The sequence below is a fragment of the Scyliorhinus canicula genome, chromosome 3, assembly GCF_902713615.1.
Source record: "Scyliorhinus canicula chromosome 3, sScyCan1.1, whole genome shotgun sequence".
NCBI classification, from domain to species: domain Eukaryota; kingdom Metazoa; phylum Chordata; class Chondrichthyes; order Carcharhiniformes; family Scyliorhinidae; genus Scyliorhinus; species Scyliorhinus canicula.
This window is the reverse complement of record NC_052148.1, coordinates 128967560-128989584: the sequence shown is the minus strand read 5'-3', so window position 1 is coordinate 128989584 and position 22025 is coordinate 128967560. Positions and strand designations below refer to the sequence as shown.

The 22025-nt window shown below is 48.4% G+C and overlaps 1 protein-coding gene across 4 annotated transcripts in view; it reads right to left on the bottom strand.

The window, feature by feature from the left end:
• LOC119962951 (BTB/POZ domain-containing protein KCTD8-like) overlaps window positions 1-22025 on the bottom strand; it is a 362778-nt gene that overhangs the window by 324106 nt on the left and 16647 nt on the right. Inside the window, exon 2 of one of the 4 annotated variants that reach the window (XM_038791301.1) lies at window positions 19226-19417. The exons of the other annotated variants lie outside the window; for them this stretch is intronic. Coding sequence (XP_038647229.1) covers window positions 19377-19417 — 41 coding nt within the window. The 3' untranslated portion in view covers window positions 19226-19376. Of the gene's footprint in view, window positions 1-19225; window positions 19418-22025 lie in introns of those variants that run through there. 4 annotated transcript variants of the gene reach the window in all.

The window sequence follows — 22025 nt, the reverse complement described above, 5'->3', positions numbered from 1 at the left end:
CAAAGAAAGGCTGTTCCCATTAGCCGATGGCACAAGGACTAACGGACACAGACTTAAGGTTTTGGGCAAGAGTTGTGGGAAGTGGTGGGGTGGGTGAGGATCTGAGGGGAAACTTTTTTAACTCAGTAATGGTAACAACTTGATGAAAGCAGACATGAAAAATAATTCCAAAAGGAATTTAGATAGGATTTAGAAGGGAATTAGCGTACAGGGCTACAGTGACAGAGTGGGGGAAAGGGACTGACTGACTACAGAGAGCTGATTGGCATCTCGCGGTGGGGGCATAAATTAAGCCCCCAGGTCCTTAATCCATGGGAAGGCCTGACATTGGTCACATAAATGGGGCACTTAATGTCAGTGGGCCTTTACCAATGCAATGCAGGGCTCCTGCTGGTTCTCCAGCCAGTGGGTGAGACTCTGTAGTAAACAGTAAATTCCGCCCTCTGATTGTATGAAATGTTTGGATAGCAATTACCCTCCTTCTCACCCTCCAGTCCCCGCCCCCTCACCTTTACACGTAAAAAGATGACAAAACTAACTTTCCTATGGAGTCTTTGACTGCAACAAACAATCGACAGCAGCTCTTCAAGGGCGTCCGTTCATCATCCTTGTGATGGAGACACAATCGTTGACGAATTGTTCATGATGACACAGCATATGGATATAGGACTGCTAGTTTGGATGTTAAACAATTGAAAGTGCTGTAGCAGGAGGTGAAACAATGAGAGGTGTGTCTATTTGGGATCAAAGTTCAACCCCCATCAGTAAAAGCATTCATGGTGGGAGGTAGCAGACTGAATCAATGCAACTTGCTGCACTTGGTTGGAAATGAGGAAAATGTTTTCTGCTCTCATGAGGAAGATGAAAGTGACTGTATGTTTTAGTTTTACTCACCTGTCTTTTGCGGCATGGGAGTTTTTGAAAGCTGATCTAAATATTTGCATGGGGCCGATCCATACCAGTAGCATTACAAAATTACATTTCTTTTTATATTGCCAGCAAATTAACTGCACAAAATAAACACCCATTTTTGGCTCCAGTCAACTATCTGGAAGGTCTAGGAAAATGGGCTCGAAAAAGTAGTTCACTGAGAAAATGTACCTATGTATCCTTCACAGAGACAGTTTGCCAAATTTAATTGGTTAAAGTTGCTTAATTCTCCCTTCCATGTTCCAAACCTAGTTCTTTCTATGCCCTTCCCAGAAAGAAACTAACCCCAATTAATTTACAACTGTACTTTAAACTTAGAGGGGCTGAGAGGAGAGTGACATAGTCCTGCTCCGAATTTGTATGCTTTCCCAAATGACAACACTTTGGTTCTCCATTCACCATGATATTTCTGCAACCACCTTCATCTTCACTCTTGTTCTCTTAGTTCATTAAAGCCATTCATTTTTCTTGACCTTGTCTGCATTCTCTCCGTGTTTGCGTGGGTTTTACCCCCACAACCCAAAGATGTGCAGGCTAGGTGAATTGGCCACGCTAAATTGCCCCTTAATTGGAAAAACTGAATTGGGTACACTAAATTTATTTTAAAAAATGTCTCTCAACCTTGCACTTTCTTCTGAATCGCCATCATCTCTGCTCCAATAAGTCTAAAGGATGCAGATTTCAAAGGTTATGGCAGCCAACTGGTTTAGCCATTTAACCCCAGTGCTAACCACTGCGCCACCATGTTGCCCGCATAGCTACATTATTTTCTGGCTAGTTCCATTCAGTTTCTGGTCAATAGTAAACCCTAGGATGTTGATATTGGGGGAATTCAGCTATGGTAATGCCATTAAATGTGAGAGGGAAATGGTTGGTATTGTAATATGCCTTTAATGGATCGCAGCATGCCCTCATTAGAACTGAAATGTGTCATTTGATCCAGTCTCAGTTTTACTTTGCCCTGAAAGCAGAATGCAGCACACACAGCCTTGATCCTAATGTCCTCAAGCTTTCTATCTATGTATATTTGTTCCTATAAGCCTAGTCTTAATAAATTAACCCACAACATGTTTGCCTCCCTTATGAGTGATTGGCACCTTTATATTATTAATAAAAACATGACCGTTAGAAACATAGAATCGTAGAATTTACAGTGCAGAAGGAAGCCATTTGGCCCATCGAGTCTGCACGGCCCTGGGAAAGAGCACCCTACTTAAGCTCACACCTCCACCCTATCCCCGTAACCCAGTAACACCATCCAACCTTTTTTTGGACAATTTATCATGGCCGATCCACCTAGCCTGCACATCTATGAACTGTGGGAGGAAACCGGAGCACCCGGAGGAAACCCACGCTCACACGGGGAAAATGTGCAGACTCCGCACAGACAGTGGCCCAAGTTAGATTCTCTCTTGTTGAAGATCGTCAGAGCAAATATGGTCCACTTCTGGAGCGAAGATCATTTGTGAAACAGCTGAAGATGGTTGGGCCGAGGACACTGCCATGAGGAACTCCTGCAGTAATGTTCAGGACTGAGATAATTGACCTCCAACAACCACTACCACCTTCATACGGTGTAGAGTTTACCCCCTGATTCCAATTGACTCCAGTTTTGTTAGAGATCCTTGATACCACATACGGTCAAATGCTGCCTTGATGTCAAGGGCAGTTGCTGTCACCTCTAGAGTTCAGCTCATTTGTCCCTGTTTTGATCCACGGCTGTAATGAGGTCAGGAGATGAGTGGCCCTGGCGGGACAGAAACTGAGCATCAGTGAGTAAGCTATTGCTGAGTAAATGCTTCTTGATAACACTGTCAATGACACATTCCCTCACTTTGCTGATGATCAAGCGTAGATTGATTGGGCAGTGATTCGTTGGGATGGATTTGTCCTGCTCTTTATGGACGGGCCATAGCCGGGCAATTTTCCATGTTTAGTTGTGGACAGTGTTGTAGTACTGGAACAACTTGGCTTGGAGTACAGCTATTCTGGAGCAGAATAGCCCACAGTTCCACATCAGTGCTACTGCTAGAATGCTGTCAGGTGCTGTCAGGGCCCATAGCCTCTGCAGCATTTGGTGCCTTCAGCCATTTCTTTATATCACGTGGAGTGAATCGTATTGGCTGAAGATTGACATCTGTGATGCTCGGTCCTCAGTAATAGGCTGAAATGGGTCATCCACTCGACACTTCTGGTTGAAGATGTCTTCTGCATTGATGTGCTGGGTTCCCTCCAATATCGAGGATGTAGATATTTGTGAAGCATCCAGTGAGTTGCATAAATGTCCACCACCATTCACGATTGGGTGTGGCAGGACTGCAGTGCTTAGATTTGATCCATTGGTTACGGATCCCTTAGCTCTGTCTATTGCATTCTTCTTCCATTGTTTGGCATGCAAGTATTCCTGTGTTATAACTTTGCCAGGTTGAAACCTCATTCTTAAATAATCTCTTCTGCTTCAGTGATCACACAGTAACAAGTATGATTGTCCATCTCTGAAACGCTGTGTTACTGGTCATGGTTCTGTGGGTTCTTGCATGGCTGTTGAGCCCAATCCAGAGCAGTATCTTCGACCACACACTTGGCAAGTGTTTCCTGGAGGTACGAATGGTTCTCGGATTCTAAATCACTGTTATTCCTTTCTCAGAATCTTTTTCCGGGCTTCCTCTTACCATTGGGTGTTCTCGAAGAATTATGTCCCTTCAATTAGGAGGTTCCTCAAAGAATCCTTACAGTGCAGAAAGAGGTCTTTCGGCCCATCGAATTTACACCAACCAACTGAAAGAGCACCCTACCCTAGCCCAACCCCACATTACCCCACCAAGGGCCAATTTAGCATAGCCAATCCACCTAAACTGTGCGAGGAAACCCAAGCAGACACGGGTAGAAAGTGAAAACGCCACACAGTCACCCGATATCGGAATCAAACCCTGGTCCCTGGTGCTGGGAGGTGGCAATGCTAACCACTGTGCTATTGTGCCACTCGTGGGTCTTTTCTGAGCAAGTCGATGTTGCATTTCTTGAGGTAAGCCTTCAGGGTGTATTTGAAGTGCTTCCTTTGTCCTCTTCTTGTTCAGAAGTCTTCCTTGAACTGGATAAAGAAGATTTGCTTTGGAAGTCAGGATTCTGACATCCAAAGCACATGGCCTGCCTGGCAGGGTTGGTTTCGGATGATCCTGACCTCGATGCTGGTGCTCTGGGCTCCTTCAAGGAAACTGATGTTAGTATGCCTGTCCTCCCAGCTGATGTGCAGAATCCATCTCAGACAGCTTTGCTGGTACCTCTCTAGGACCTTGAGATGGTGTCAGTATGTAGTCCAAGTTTCTGAGCCATTTAGAAGAGTTGGGAGGACAACTGCCTTGTACACGAGGATCTTTGATGTCAGCACTGATGTTGGGGGTCATCAAAGACTCTTGTCCTTAGGCGTCCGAAGGAGGCACTCGTGGATTGGATACAATGTTGGACCTCCACATCAATGTCAACCTTAGATGAGAGGTGGATCCCCAGGTATGGGAAATGTTCCCCATTTGGGAGGTTTCTCCGCTAATCTTGATGGAGGAAGTGACCGGATATTACCCTGGGGTAGGATGGTAAAGGACCTGAGTCTTCTTGAAGTAGAGGCTAAGACCGATTCTTTGGTATGCTTCCGCAAAGGTGTCAAGCATGGCTTGGAGATTCTCTTGTGAGAGAGTGGAGATGGCGATGTCGTCCGCATTCTGAAGCTCCACGAGAAATGTCTGTATTTTTCTTCTTGGATTTCAACGGGTTGATGTGGAAACATTTTCCGTCCATTCTGTAGATGATCTCCACTCCTATGGGAAGCTTGCTCTTGGCAAGGCGAAGGATGGTGGCATGAAGATGGAGGAATGGGTGGGTCCAATGGCACATCTCTGCTTGACTCCGGTCTTGACCTTGAATATTTCTGTCTTATTTTCATCAGTGAGGACTGTCACCGACATGTGGTCATGGAGAAGTTGGAGGATGTTGACGAATTTCTCTGGACAGCCAGATTTTTACAGGGTTATCCATTGACTGAGTCAAAATTCTTGGTCAGATCGATGAAGGCCATGTAGAGTGGTTGATGTGTTCCTGGCATTTTTCTGGAAGTTGCCGAGAATGAAAATCATGTCTGCTGTTGCACGATCTGGTCGGAAGCCACACTGGCTTTCTGGAAGGATTTCTTCAGAAACTGGGAGAGGATGGCGAGCAAGGATTGGGGCGATGCTCTTCCCGGTGATGGAGAGTAGGGAAATTCCTCGGTACTTCCCACAGTCCACTTTGTCTCCTTTCTTCAAAATGATGTTAAATATTATGTCATACCTCATGCTTCAATCCTCTTCATTAAATCAGGGTTGGTTCCCTAGCTTGATGGTAATGATAGAGTGGAGGATATGTTAGGCCATGAGATTGCAGAATGTGGTTGTATTCTACTGCCTCTGTTGCCCACAGCCCAGTTTTGCATTGCTAGGTTTTTTTGAAATCTATTCCATTTAGCATGGTGGTGGTGGTACACAACATGATAGAGAGTATCCTCAATGTGAAGCTGGCACTATGTCTCAACAAGGACTGTGCGATGGTCACTCCTGCCGATACTGCCATGGACAAATGCAGCTGCGACAGATAGATTGGTAAGGATGAGGTGAAGTATATTTTCTCTTATTGCTGGTTTCCTCATCACCTGCTACAGACTCAGTCTAACATCTATTTCTTTTAGAACTTAGCCAGCTTGACAATAGTGGTGCTACCGAGCTACCCTTGGTAGTCCTTGGCGTCCATGCCTCCTTCAATGCAAGTGGTGTCCAATATGGATTAGTGCTGATTCATCAGTTGAGAGAGGACTGTAGCTGGTAATCTCCTGGACATCCAAACCTTTGCTGCCCGTGTACTTGCGCCAAGCCCCATTCATCCATGCTCGCTGTCTTACTTGGCTCTTGGTTAAGAAATACATCCATTTTTAAATTCACAGTACTGTTTTTACCTCCCTCCACAGCCCTGTCCCTCTCGATCTTGGTAATCTCCTCCAAGCCCACAACCCCTGTATATATCTACACACTTTTAATTCTATCCTCACTTGAGCATCCCTGATGTTAATCGTTCTAGCATTAGTGGCCAAACTTTCAGCAGCCTAAGCCCCTAAACTCTGGAATTCCCTCCAGCGACTTTTACCTGACACTTTCTTCCCATCAAAATCTACCTCTTTGACCAAGCTTTTGGCCATCTGTCCTAATAACCTCTTATGCGACTGGGATTGAGATTTTGCTTTACAATGCTCGTGTTGAAGCAGCTTAGATCAATTCATCAGGTCAAAAGTACTATATACATACACATAGTTGTCGTAATTAGGAAAGCAAAATATGACATAACTTTTGGAATAGTATTAAAAAAAACTGCATAATACTATTATATTTCAGCTTTTGTTAATGTGACGTGGTATGAACTTGTTGTTCTGTCCAGTATTTCCAAAAAATAATGATAGCTTAGAAAGGAACATTGGCAATCTTAGTGGATTAACCTTTAACATATTTCCATACATTGTTCTATTTGTTATTTTAATAGGCAGATTAACTTGCTTATTTTAATTGGGTTAACACATCTGTTAAAATAGCAGATACAGGAATATATTAAGCATTCACCCACTGATCTCACTTGCAATCAATTCTAGCCTCATATGTTCAGCCAGCAGAAAAGCAGGGACAGCTGGTATGAGCAACTCACTCATTGCATCATTAATTCTCTTTACAAGTTGGATGTTTATGATGATTTTTCCAAAATGTTAGATAGACACCAACATATTAGTGAAATGTTCATGTTACTTTTCCAAAACATCAATAAATCTGAGGCATAATGGCCATCTGCTGTATTTTTATTAACACCCGCTATCAGAACCTTCTTGTCAGCCTAACTCTGACATTTATCTCATAAAAAAGAAAGCTGAATGGATTATGAAATATAAGCGAATAAACCATGAGCTGAAACTTTGTCTGCATCAGCATTTGGGCTTGGGGGCAGGGCTGCGAAGAGTGGGTGGGAGAGGAAGAGAGGGCAGACATACTAGTTCAGCCGAGGAGCACACAGACACCTCCACCCCGCCCGGTCCATGCTGTTGTTCCCAAGTAATGTTTGCAATTCCCTGGGAAGTGAATACATCCCAGGAGCAATTTCCTTGCACTGGGAGCCAACCGAAAATGCAATTTAAATTGCAAGCTTGGGATGGTCCCGACCTTTGTACGTCAATAGTTACCAGGAAATGATGAGAAGTAAAACCCATTCTAGATTCTGGGTAAATATTACACAGCCTTAATCAACCCCATCAGACTCTTCCGCCCACCACCCCCTCCCCACACTCCAAATATCCCAGGGACTCTTCCCCTACCAGCCCCCTCCCACCTGATTCGGCCCCACCACCCAGCGACCATCCCCCATGGGAGCACCCACCATAATCCCAACTACAAGCCCATGAGAAAGCCCCGCATGGGACCTCCACCCCCTAACCACCCCTTCCCTTGTGAAACTCCCCCCCCCCCCCCAGTCCCACTGGACTCCTTACCCACCCACTGCAGGCTACCCTCCCCACAGAACACCCACCACCACCCAAGGGACAACATCTCCCTGATGGGTACTCCCTGACCCACAAGAGTTCCCCCACCTTCACCTCCTACACATACTTCTCCTCATTGTATGGGGCCTCATCCCATCAGGCAAAATTCCCACCACCAACACCCCCCACCTCAAGCATTTTCTGATTTTATTTCAGATCGCAAGCATCCACAATGCTTTGCCTCTGTTTTACGTTTGGGCACTCCGACTTTGCGTAATTATAGTGTCCAGCCAAGCTTGACCCACGCTGCTGGGTGGCTGCACACTCAACAGCGGTTAACAGAATATCAAAGTCTCCAGTCCCTGAAGACAGTCTGCCACTTTAACTGAGAGCTGTACTGACTTAAACAAAGCTGCTGACTGCTGGTACTTACTGCAATTGGCAGCAAGAGGAAATAAAACAAATGGAGCACCAGGGAAGTGAGAGTGCCCTCAGATTCATGCTTGCAGTGCTGGAAGCCTTGACGGAGATCGAAGGGAAGAGATGGGTATGCTTTTACTGAGGGTCCCTTGGATGTGGCTAAAGTATTGGACAAAATTCACTGACCTTTCATGCAGGTGACCAAAGTCAGTGAATGTGCCTTCACACGATTCTACTATCCACCATGAAACCAACGTCCCACACTCTTCAATGCAGTTCACCCCCAAGGCTCATCTATTTGCAGTTCCTTGCAGCGAATCTTAAAGCTAACATTTGGTGCTTTCCCTCAACCTCACACTCCACTCTAGCTGCTTCCACATACCTCCAGTGAAATGCCTTCCAAAACACTCAGTAACATTTGTCCTCTCCCTTGTAAGAAGATCACACACAATAGAAGGGGCCAGAGTGGAACTGGCAGGAACAGACGTGCCTGAGTCACCAAAGCCACACATGGTGTTCCACCTCATGATGCCAGCTGCAACAAAGTTCGATGTATGTGGCATCTCCAAGAACATTTGGGATGGTGGCATGTTCCTGCTTTATGCCCATTCTCAAATCCTATCTCACCCTCATCCTGCCATGTTTTCACATGACGTGTAGGTTGCTAAAAGTGTGACCCTTGACCCCGTGGGCGGCATTTTCCAACCTTTCCTGCCAGCGGGATCTTACGGTCCTGCCAAAGTTGACCCTCGTCGCCGGGTTGGGTAAGCCATGTATGTTGCCATCAACTTGGGTGAGATGGGAATATCCCATCCATGGCCAATGGTGAGCCAGCCACCTCCACCATGAGAAAACCCACCGTGGCGGTGGGGGGGGGGGGGGGGGGGGGGGCTGAAAACCCCAGCCTTTTTTTCTTTAACCCCCTTCCCTCACCCCAGATTTCACCTTTCGATTTTCTGTTTTCAGATACCCATAAACTACCAGCTGTACAGCCACAGCAACCTCAAGAGAAAGGACGAGAGCAACACCATGGATCAAAAACCATCACCATTTGAATTGATACATGTGCTCCTTTGCTCAGATACTGATACTGTGCAAACTTTAGACTCAGCGTAGACTTGGGATCTGCATGTGGTCGGTCACTGTGCACGAATGGACTCAAGCCAGGCAAGGGTAATAGGACTGTGCATCTGAGAGCTCCCTGGAGGGTGAGGTTGCTGATGAATTCTTCTACAGAGGACTTAACAGAGGACTTCAGTGAGTTGGCATACAGGAGGATACTGATGAACATTCACACTAAGATGCTTGGTGCACTGGCAGGCTTGTCAGGCAGTCACTTTTCACTGTCAAGGGCATAAAAGAGTTTGGTGCCAATGTGGCAGAGTCCATCACGGTGCCCATTCTTTCCACAAACAAAAGATATCTCTTTCTGCCCCATTCCAAGAAGTCAAGTCACCATTTGTTTATTTGACCAATGGCAGATTAAGTTTATAATCTCTTCAGATGGAAACCTGTTTGGGAAACATAAGAATTAGGAGTAGGAGCAGGCCACTCAGCCCCTCGAGCCTGCTCCACCATTCCGTAAGATCATGCCTGATCTGATTTTACTCTCAACCTCACATTGTTGCCTACGCCTGATAATCTTTCACGTACTTGCTCATCAAGAATCTGTCTACTTCTGCTTGAAATATATTCAAAGACTCTGCCTCAACCACCTTTTGTGGAAGAGAATTGTGAAGTCTCACAACTCTCTCAGAGAAAAACGTTTTCCTCATTTCTGCCTTGAAAGAGTGACCACTTATTTTTAAACAGTTGCTATGACGTCCTGGGCAAGTGCGCGGTTAATTTCAGCCATACATGATCCACAGTCGCAACACAAATATTTTTTGGAAAATAACCAAATCTTTGGCCCTTCGTTACCCAAGAAGTATAGTCACCAGGTTCATAAATTTAAACACAAATGCTTTTAATATATAACAAGAACTGTTAATATGCAGCAAATCCAACTGGTTAACTATTATCTAATTCTTAATTCCCCACTTTAACTTACCCCATTCTCCACAAAGACGACAGACAAACACAGAGAGGAGGAGAGGGGTGCAAACATATAAGTAAAAGGAAAAAGACTCCTTGTTTCAGATGATTGTCTTTAAGAACACCTTTCTTCAAAGTAAGCTTTAAGATCCAGGGGTGGGATTCTCTGACCCCCCGGGGGGTCGGAGAATCGTCCGGGGCCGGCGTCAATCCCGCCCCGTCGTGTCCCAATTCTCCGGCCCCCGAGATTCGGCGGGGGCGGGAATCGCGCCGTGCCAGTCGGTGGGCCCCCCACGCCGGTCGGCGGGCCCCCTGCAGCGATTCTCCAGCCCACGATGGGCCGAAGTCCCTCTCCCGCCGGCGTGGATTAAACCACCTACCTGACTGGCGGGATTGGCGGCGGGGGTGGGTTCCGGGGTCCTGGGGGGGGGCGCGGGGCAATCTGATCCTGGGGGGTGCCCCCACGGTGGCCTCCCCCGCGATCGGGGCCCACCGATCGGCGGGCGGGCCTGTGCCGTGGGGGCACTCTTTTTCTTCCACCTTCGCTATGGTTTTCACCATGGCGGAGGCGGAAGAGACCACCACCCCTGCGCATGCGCCAATATGACGTCAGCAGCCGCTGACGCTCCAGTGCATGCGTGGACTTACGCCGGCCGGCGAAGTCCTTTCGGCCCCAGCTGGCGTGGCGCCAAAGGCCGTTCACGCCAGCCGGCGGAGTGGGAACCACTCCGGCGCGGGCCTAGCCCCTCAATGTGAGGGTTTGGCCCCTAAAGGTGCGGAGAATTCCGCACATTTGGGGTGGTCCGACGCCGGAGTGGTTCACGCCACTCTGACAGGCCGGGACCTCCCGCCCCGCCGGATAGGGGAGAATCCCGGCCCGTGTCTCTGTTTGCAGCCTGTAATCGTTTCACTGTAGATTCATTCCCTCCGGTTCTCTACAGAGTTGGACAGCATAAACTCATTGAATTTACAGTGCAGAAGGAGGCCATTCGGCCCACCGAGTCTGCATTGGCTCCTGGAAAGAGCACCCTACCCAAGGTCAACACCTTCACCCTATCCCCATAACCCAGTAACCGCACCCAACACTAAGGGCAATTTTGGACACTAAGGGCAATTTATCATGGCCAATCCACCCAACCTGCACATCTTTGGACTGTGGGAGGAAACCGGAGCACCCGGAGGAAATCCACGCACACACGGGGAGAATGAGCAGACTCCGCACAGATAGTGACCCAAGTCGGAATCGAACCTGGGACCCTGGAGCTGTGAAGCAATTGTGCTACCCACAATGCTACCATGTTGCCCATCCTTTCTGGAGGAGGGCGAGAGGGAGACATAGACACATTCTGGAATGCACCGCGTAAACTCTTTTCTTCTTATTATCCACCATCAAAAACTCCCCGAAAATTAACTCTTCCAGCATCCATTCAGACACCCCCCAATTCTTTTATTACTGGTCGACATCTCCTTCTGTGAATTAGAACATAGAACAGTACAGCACAGAACAGGCCCTTCGGCCCTCGATGTTGTGCCGAGCAATGATCACCCTACTCAAACCCATGTATCCACGCTATACCCGTAACCCAACAACTCCACCCCCCCCCCCCCCAACCTTGCTTTTTAGGACACTACGGGCAATTTAGCATGGCCAATCCACCTAACCCGCACATCCTTGGACTGTGGGAGGAAACCGGAGGAAACCCACGCGGAGGACGTGCAGACTCCACACAGACAGTGACCCAGCTGGGAACCGAACCTGGGACCCTGGAGCTGTGAAGCATTTATGCTAACCACCATGCTACCGTGCTTCCCCTAATTATCCTGGAACATTTTTAATAGTAATGTTGTCGATACATGGAAGTTATTTTTGAGGTTTCATACCATAAGTTGAACCTGAACTGGAACTTTGCCATCATTGAAGAGAGGTAAGAAAGTTCACAGCTGCCATTGTATTTTTTCTGCAAAGGGTTTGAAAGAACACTGCCAAGCTAAATTTAACACCCACCAGAATCTCCAGGTACTTAAATGGTTCATCTTTGGGTCAGAAGCCCTCTATTTCGCAAATAATATCGATGCAACTCTGAGAATCTGCTTTCCACTTGCTGATGTGCTGTATAAAATGTTAGATCGAGTTTCTAATAAAACCTTTCACAACATCAGATTCAAACCAGCATTAAATACAATTATGGACATGGCCAGAAAGATAACACTACATTTCTCCAGCCTAATGGGTCAATTAGCAGCTTATAGACAGATTTTAATGCTGTAGATGAAGAGATGTATTTCCTATATATGACTTGCTATCTTTTAAACTCTACGAATTATTGTCTCCATTATATCAGAAAGCCCGATGCAGTTTTTCAGGATTTGATGTTTTTACTCTACTCGTTACCTCAAGTCATTTTCTCCAACATTGTAACTGAATTGATTCAGAAAAATGGGCATGACAATTTAATGAAATACCTGCATTGTCCAGATTTAAACTTTCGTTGTTCAAGAGAGCACAATTTGCAAGAGTGACATCTATATCTTGTGCAGATGCTTTCACTTGTTGGAACAGCTATCCCAGGCGGGATTCTCCGTTTCAGAAACTGAATCGATGAACTTCAATGACAACTTAATAGGTGCCAGTACCGGAGCAATCCATGATCTGTTAGTGGGCTAGCAGCGGTGTCACGTGGAACATGATCAATTCCAATGGAAAATGGTGTCCGATTCACCGGGGTCAAGATTGCCACTCGAGAGGCTGACAAGCCGTAGCCACATATCAACACTCCACTCCCCACACACACTCATCCCAGCCAACAAGATGGCAGCATGGAGAGCGGCACCCCAGTTTGCGGATATAGAGCTTGGGACCCTGCTGGATGCCGTGGAGGAGAGGCGGGCCACCCTGATCCCCGGGGTGGCAAGGAGGCTGTCACCCGATGCCGTACACTGGTCCTGGGCGCAGGTGGCAGAGGCCATGAACGTTCTGGGCCCCACCGCCGGGACTGGACAACAGTGTCGGAAGAAGCTGCACCACCTCCTCAGGGCAGCCAGAGTGAGTAACCCCCAATGCAGAGGACAACCGATCCCCACCCTCCAGCAACGTGCACGTTCCCTACCTTGCACCTCATGTTAACACCCATACTGCCCGCCATGGCCGGGTGGCCATAAAAGCCACCAGCTGCCCTCACTGTTCCCCCCCCCCCCCCCCCCCCCCCCGCAACACACACAAGAGAAGGCATCGCAAAACTGCAGAGAGAGAGAAGACCAGAGGGGGACCACTGTACCTGTGGCCCCTCACCGCCAGGGAGCAGTGGGCATTGGACCTGGTCGGTGGTCCAGAGAGAGGGCAGTCACCGAGGCGGAGGTTGGTATCGGGAAATCAAGTGAGCCCACCAATGAGTTGCAGTGTCCCTATGGCACACATGGCATGACCCCCTCGTCTCCCGCACACCACCCACCAGCCCAACCTGCAATCCAATCACGCATCAAGGCTTGTGTCTTGCAGAATCAACTGGCAATGAGGTGGGCCCTTCTGGTGTCTCCTGCCACCGACCCCAACCCCAAATGGATTCCAGTGAGGAGTTGGCAACAGAGAGCAACGAGTGCCCCCAACCGTCAGCCCGACACACCCCAGAGCACCATTCCAGGAACGACACTGACTTTCCTTCTCAACCGTCAACACCCTCCATCTGAGAGACACTCGCCTCGGTTGGGCATTTTAGTGAAAAGGCTCCTGGGGCACTATCTGGTGCGTGCACCAGACATGTACAGTGGTTCATCAGCTAGAGGTAAGAACCCACGAGGGGATGGATGGTCAGAGAGAGCGGCCCGGCCCCAGGGACTAGCTGCTGTCCAGATGGGTTTCGGGTTTCTGTAAAAGGCAGTCCCTCGATAATGCAGGCGCGGAGCCAGGGACTACATGAAGGGGTGTCAGCAACCATCCAGCACCTGCGGCTACAGTTGGAGGAGTCTAACTGCCTGCAGGGGCAGGAGGCAGTGCCGAACATGCATGCCACCCAGGCCAACACCGCGCTGATGGCATCTGTGGTGGCGGCCTTGGGGGCGAAGGTATTAGCCATGAGTCAGGACTCATTCTGTGTTAAAGGCTGCCCTGCCACAGGCAGCCATGTATCAGGGCCACCTGGACATTGCAGTTTGGCCTAGACACAACGGGTTATGACTACTCCAGATGCTGGCACTGTACCCCTGGCCCTGTCAGTGCCCAGCACTGCAGGGACCTCTTTCCCAGCACCCACACCTGCCGATGAATACTCCTACTCATGCTAGAGATATGCTCTGCAGGCCCATCCGGCGCCCTCTGGTAGGGGCTACTGTTGACTTTGCCCTTGGGTGGGCCACGATGCCCCGGTATTGGGAGAGGGGGGGTTATTGGTAGAGTGGAGGGGGGTTTGGAGTGTGGGGGTGGTGTCATTCTGCCTAACCATGGGCCATGGTGGGCAGTCAGTGCAATGCACAGCAAGGTGGCTGCCTTGCAGTCCTTTCTACTCCCCTCCTCTCCTCCCCACCCCCCACACCGCCCCGGCCCTGGCAGATGCCACTGGCAGGACTGGCAGCCCACGGTCTCACCTCTGGGAACATGTCCTACCTCCTCTCTCTCCCTCAGCAGCCACGGCACCTGTTTCCCGATTTTTAAAACCACAAGTGAACCTCCTGGCAGAGCATCGTGGGAGCCCCGGGGAATACCAGGTCGGGCCCTTTAATGATCTGCCAATGCCATTTACTATACGTGCGGAGTTGAATGCATTGGCACCACTGTCAAGGCACGGGAGCATGGCATTCTGTTGCGCGCCCGGCACTAGCCATGACGTTCGGTTCACGCCCGATTCTCCAGCCAATCGTGTTTCGCAATTCCGGCGTCACTTGATAGAGAATCCCATTCCCCATTTTCGCGGTATTGTACAATCCTCCACAAAAATAATTGGTGAGGGGCTAGAATCTAATTTTTAAAAATACACCACGTAAAAGATATAAATTGAAATTTTATATCATTTTAGTTTTCCTCCCTAAACTTTTACTAAACATTTCACTATGTGAGCACTGCAGCTGTGCTAGATTAGTTAGCCTCCAAGGTCCTGTTTACAGAGGGGAAATTAGGAGTTGTTTTTGAGTTGTCTCCAGTAGTTCATTTATGGGCCACTGATTCAGTCATTTAAAGACCCTTAAAAATGGACAGTGTAATGTAAGGAGGATCGTAGTGTGGAGTGTGCATTAATATTGCCTTCCACCAGAAACCAATACCCAGCTGCTTACAGATTTATGCCAAGCAAACTTTGGAAATCAATGGGGCAGCTGAGGTGGTCCCTAATTTCCAACTGCCGGCAGTCTATTTTTCAGTACAAGGAGGAGTGGCACGACCCTGGGGTGGGCCAAGACTCAAGCCTATCTTCTTGAACAATGCTTGGGAGGAGGTGGCAGGGGCAGCCTCACCAGGAGGAGACAGCTCATTACCCCGAGGAGTGGGTGTCACTGGTGAGACCTCTACTCTGAGAGGGGGGGAATGTACCAGGAAGGGGTCCAAAGGCCATGATTGAGGTGAGCTCTGCTGATCCCCTGCTTCCTCTGCAGTGGGGCTGCACTTCTGAGGCGTACCAACACCTGGTGGGCCTGTGATTGGGCATAGCCATGCCCATCCCCTTGATAATACTGTTGGGATATGAAAGTTTCGAGTGGGTGGGCTCCCACATCACTGGAGGCTTTCCTAACATTTACAGCACACAGTGAGCAGTCAACAATGTGAATAGCCAGGAGCCTGTAAGTAGCACTAGAGGGGTGTGTTTAAATCACATACTGCAGCAATGGCAGCCTGAGACTGACTACACTGATACCAAGGGGGGGGGGGGGGGGCACTCCGCCTCCACCAGCTTGGCTCCAAGTATTCCTGCTACTCCCCCCGGCCCAGGCAGCCACTCTCCCAGCAAGCCTGAAAATCTTTGATAGTCTTTGAGAGTTAATTTTAGCCTCTCAGTCCCCCTCAACTGCCATGGCACTCCGGCACCACTTGTAAATACTCGCTCTAATTTGCGCCCATGTAACTTCCTCCTGAGAGGGGAGAGCACTGCGGAGGTGTGGAGCATGCAGTGTACAACCCGCTAATGAGATTTAAATCCATGCAAATGAAGGTTTTGCATGGGCTTGCAGGCGCGGGGCACGAACGTCACAAATGCCGCCAACAGGGGACCAGAGCATGACATCAGAATCGGTGCCAGGCGTGAAACGCAATTTTCCATTGTGTGTTTTTCTGTGCCCAATCGCAATTCTCACTGCCAGCAGCAGTAAGTGGCGAATTCAGTCAGTGGTCTCACTATTGCCCTGTACAATTGTAGCAAGACTTCTTTATTCTTCTATTCCAATCCCCTTGCAAAAAAAGGCCAACGGGAAATTTGCCTCCTTAATTGCTTCCTTGATCTGCATGTTGACTTTCTGTGTTCCTTTTACGATAAACTAAAGTCCCTCTGAATATCTGCATGTACAAGTTTTATACCTTTTTTAAAATATTCTGCTTTTCTATACGTGCTATCAAAGTGAATAACCTCACATGTACTGCCCCATTTCCTCCACCACCTTGTTGCCCACTCACTTAGCTTGCCTCTCTTTGCAGCCTATCTGTGTCTTCGTCACAGTTTTGCATTCCCAACTAGTTTTGAATCGTCAGCAAACTTACACTCTAGACGGGAATCTCCATTGGCTGGCGCCGAAATCATAAAACGCGATTTGGCGGAGAATAGGCAAATCGCAATTCTCCATTACCTTGGCGTCAATGCAGCCTGGAAGGCACGTAGAGTACACACCGTTTGCATACCATTAGCGGGACTGACCCGGTATTTTCCGGGGCCACCACGATTCTCTGCCTCCGATGGGCCGAGTTCCCGACTGCGCGGTTCACTTGTGATTTTAAAAATCATGTCACCACCGTGGCGGCTGCTGAGGGAGAGAGAGGGGATATGGAAAGTGTCCAACATCGTCATAGTTTGCTGACAGTTGAGCCGCTGGTCGGGGGCTTCTGCCAGGGCTGGGGGAGTAGCGGAGGGTGGCCAGGAGGTGGGGTGGGGGTAGACGGGCACGGAACACAATTTCCGCAGCCAGCTAGGCAGCCATGCAACTGCACACACCGCCAACAGCCCACTGTGAACATAGTGCCATGGGTCATATAGATGTCCCCCCAGGCCACCCCCCTGGGTGCCCTATGGCCCCAGCCGACAAATCAGCTCTATAGGCACGCTCCAGCATAACTAGTGCCATCTTGTTGGCTGGGATGAGTGTGTGTGGTTACAGCTTGTCAGCCTTCCGAGTGTCAATCACGGACCTGGCGAATTCCGTACCGCTTCTCATTGGGATCGATTGTGTTCCACATGCCACCGGTGCTGGCGCCTCCACAGTTCCTGAATCGATCCAGATTCGGTACCAGTTTTGCTGTCGGGAAAGTCCACAAATTCTGCCACAGCATCAACATTTGTCTCAGGAATGGAGAATCCTGCCCTCTGACTCTTTGTCTAAGTCACAAATTAATATTGTAAATTGGTGAGGACACTGCAGTGATCCTTGTGATATTCCACTGATCACAGGTTGCCAACTTGCAAATGTCCCATTTATCCCAACTTTCATTTTCCATTATCCTCAACTTCATGAGCCCTTGCGTATCAATTATTTGTACAACACCTTATTCAATATCTTTTGGAAACCCAGGTATACTGCATCTACTGACTTCCCTTTATCTACCCTACTATTTACATTCTCAAAATCTAAATTTGTCAAACGACATTTAGTAAAACCATGTTGAATTTGTCATACTATCATTTTCAAAGTACATTGTCAAGACTTTATTAATAATAGATTCCAATATTTTCCAAATGATGTTAGACTAATTGGACAGTAATTCCTTCCTCCCGCTTTCCTATCCTGAAAAATTGGCATTTGCTCATTTCCAATCTGCAGAGGTAATTCTAGAATGTGGGGAATTCTGGAAAATCAGAACCAATGTATCCACTCTTTGCAGCTATCTCTCTTAGAACACTAGGATATAGACCATCAGCTCCTGGAGATTTCCATTATCTTCCTGTTTAACTTTGTGGAAAGTTGGCAGGCGGGATTTAAATGGGACACCAGAAATTAAAATGATCTGGCTTCATTTTTGTGCCTGGTGTTCAGCAGCTTAACCTGAGCTGCAATTAAATTGAGGTGTGGAGAAGGCTGGATTCTCCCCTACCCAGCGGGGTGGGGCATCCCGGCGGGATGGAGTGGCGTGAACCACTCCAGCATCGGGCCGCCCCAAAGGTGCGGATTTCTCCTCACCTTTAGGGGCCAAGCCCTCACCTTGAGGGGCCAGGCCCGCTCCAGAGTGGTTCCCGTCCCACCGGCTGGCGTGGAAGGCGTTTGGCTTCATGCCAACTGGGCCGATGGGACTTCGCCGGCCGGCGGAAGTCTGCGCATGCGCGGGAGCGTCAGCGGCTGCTGACGTCAGCCCCGCACATGCGCAGGGGAGGGGGTCACTTCCGTGTCGGCCATCGCGGAGGCTATGGCTGACGCGGAAGGAAAAGAGTGACCCCACGGCACAGGCCTGCCCATGGATCAGTGGGCCCCGATCGCAGGCCAGGCCACCGTGGGGACACCCCCCGGAACCAGATCGGCCCGCGCCTCGCCCAGGACCCTGAAGCCCTCCCGCGCCGCCAGTCCCGCCGGTAAGGGAGGTGGTTTGATTCACGCTGGCGGGACAGGCATTACAGCAGCAGGACTTCGGCCCATTGCGGGCCGGAGAATCGCCGGGGTGGGGGGCCCACCGACCGGTGTGGCGCGATTCCCGCCCTCGCCGAATCTCCGGTGCCGGAGAATTCGGCGGCCGGCGGGGGTGGGATTCATGCCACCCCCCGCCGATTCTCCGACCCGGTGGGGGGGGTCGGAGAATCCAGCTCCAGGTGATTTTTGGAAAGTTCTGGAGGAAACTGGGTAAATATTTGGAAGAGGAATAAATGGAAGGACATGACAGATAAATTGGCGTAAGGATATCCAAGTTCCCTTGATTCAGTCCTCAACAGCCTAATGTGGTTGCTTTCTTGTTGTAAATTTTTTTGCATAAGCTTCTTTTGCTGCCATTGAACTTTATGAATTTTCTGAACATGGATAATTGAAAAAGTCTATTTTATTATTGATACATTTAAAAGAACAGGGGAGCACGCAATTATCCTGCAGTTGCTACCAATCCTCTGGGAGATTTGATAAGATTTTCCATTCCTTTGGAGAACCTTGGAAGAAGATTACAATAAATGGGGGAAGCAAGCTGAGCAGGTGATTGGAGAATAGACAAACTGAGGTTGCAGGGTAGAGCAGGTGCTAGTAACCAATCTGACCAACAGAGGGCAATAGTTAATGGTGGGCGATGCCAGGATGGTAAAAAGTAGCAGATGGCAGTGAGAGCAGAAGTGAAGACCATGTCAAGAAGTGAAGAGCATCAGCAGTTGGTAGGAGATGAAGAAGAAGAAGGAACACCAGCTAAATGACAAAGATAAATGAGGAGCAAACAGTCAGCCAGGATTTAGTATGCGTGTTTGAATTTTAGTATATAAGCACTTGGTTTAATAACAAGTGGTGGTTTGATTTCAATTTTATTTGTAGGCATTTGAATTTTTACAGATGGTTGCTCGGTGTGTTATCATAAGTGTCAACAAACAACAGTGTACACAATGTCGCCAGCATGATCAAACCCTGTGATATTCATTTTGAAATATATGCCGTGGGTCAATTCTAATAATTATAAAAATAATTTATGGGAATAGAAAGTGGACATGATAGATAATCCCGATCCTGACCAAATCAAAGATATTTAAGTCATCCATGGCTTACTCACTGATTGGCAAGCGGGGGCAGGAGTGAGGGTGGGGCCAGGCGGCCAACCCATCCGTGCGGCCTAGTGGATGTCATTAATCTTCTTATTACACTGGGAGCCAGTCCTTTTGATGATGCTCCCTGAGCTGATGGCCACTGCCACCTCTTTCCAGGCAACACTGGCTCCCTGTGGCTGACCCTCCGAGCCCCTCAGGGGAACCGGGCATCACATCTGGCCTCGACCAACAATCTGTCCAGGTCGGCATCCACAAATCGCGGGGCTGGTCTCCTCGGTGACAAGGCTGCAAGCTCTGTGGGGTTTGCTCTGCAGGATTGGTTTAAGTGCTGCTGCCCTTGTTGGCAGTGAGCTGGCAGCTCGTTCCTGGCGAATCAGCCGGTGGGGCCATCATTTGCAATGTGAAGCCCGTGGTGCCTCATTGAGTGGGCCAATTAACGATTGCTACCAGTGGCGACCTCACTAGGTCGAGCATTAGGAAGCACACGGCAGTTCCCGCTCGCTACCACAGTTAGAATTTTCATTAAATCGCGCCCATTGACTAAGTTTTGTTAGATAGCTGTGGGGAACGCGGTGACAGAGCCGGGGGGAAATTCCCAGCAAAACCCACCACAAATGACACTTAGAAATCTTTCCGTTAGGTCATGGCCTCTATATTCCTGTCTGTTCATTTACTTAAAAAAATTAATCAACAACAAAAAATGTAAATCATTTCAAAAAAAACCATAATCTCCTATTGGTATTTCTAACAGGCAGGATTCTCTGTTTTCTTGCGTGGCATGCTCGCTGGCAGTGGAATCCCCCGTTCTGGCAACCGGCCAATGGGATTTCCCATTGTGGCCACCCCATGCCGTCGGGAAACCCATGGGCGTGGGTGAGCTGTCGGCAGAGCAGAGGATCCCACCAATGGAGAATTCCGCTGAAAATGTTTCAAGCATTGCCTGAAACAATCCACCATCTTCCCCATTAAATAAGTAAAGGATGTGAGATTATTTCCCCAGTGTAATGCTTCATGGCTAGGTGAATGAAGGAGAATAGAAAAAACCCATTCCTAAAATGCCTCCTTCTTGTGAGCAGACAAATAATATTCACCCACCAATCGCTAGATACCCGGAGAAAACACCATCACAGTCACAAAGACAACAGCACAGAAGGAGGCCATTTGGCTCATTGTACCTCTGTAAAAGTTGGTCCTGGTCATGGACTCCTGCAAGACAATCATCTTACTGCACAGCAGCAGCACAAAGCAAAAAAATCTGACTCTACACTCTTTGCCAAAGTTTGCTGACCTTAAGGGCACCCACACATTTGGGAATACTTTAATTCATTTTTAAAACGGAAACAGCATTTTTCCTTCAGCAAAGCAACATGTGAGAAAGGGTAATGATATAATCAGATAGCCTATTAAACATACCTGTGTCGGAGAAGGGAAGACAGAAAATCAGGAACTGGATAGCTGACATTGTGTATGTTTGACAAACAATAGAATATCTACATTCTCTTTTGTGCTACTGGATTGGGACTACTGTGCTGAACCTCATTATTCAAGTTGCATACTATCCAGTTATATGCGGTGCCGTGACAGTGCACCATATTGTAAACAAAGTCAGTAAATGTCTCGCAGCCAGAGCTGAACACAAAGCAAGTCTTCTGTGCGGATCTTGATTGGCAAATGCTAATCCCATAGCACCGTTTGTGGGGATAGGAGCTGACTCTGGTGCTTTAGCTGATATTACTCCTGTCAGGTATTTCTTTTTACAGATCGCTGACACATGCAAACATTCATCATGGAATTTCAGAGTTTCAAGCTAGGCAGCTTCTCTTTATTGGGGGAATGGACAATAGGCCACAATCATAGAACCATAGAAAAGTTACAGCACCGAAGGAGACCATTTGACCCACCTTGTCCATGCCTTAAGAGACAAATTCTAACTGTCAAGTCTCTCTGATATTGCAGTATGGAGAATGTATGCCTAGGGAGCTCCCTGTCATTTTTCTTGCTCTTAGGCTAGACCCAGAGTCTACTCACGCACTTCCTGAAGATATCCAGGAACTAGTGTCGCCATAAACTAGGCATGTCCAGGAAATTGGTTGGCCACATCCGCCACCTTCTGCAAGGTCCATAGAATGCCTGCAGTGTAAAAGGAGGCCATTTGGCCCATCAAGTCTGCACCAACCCTCCAAAAGAACACTCCCCCATCCTATCTCCGTAACTCTGCACATTGATCATGGCCAATCCACCTGATCTGCACAACGATG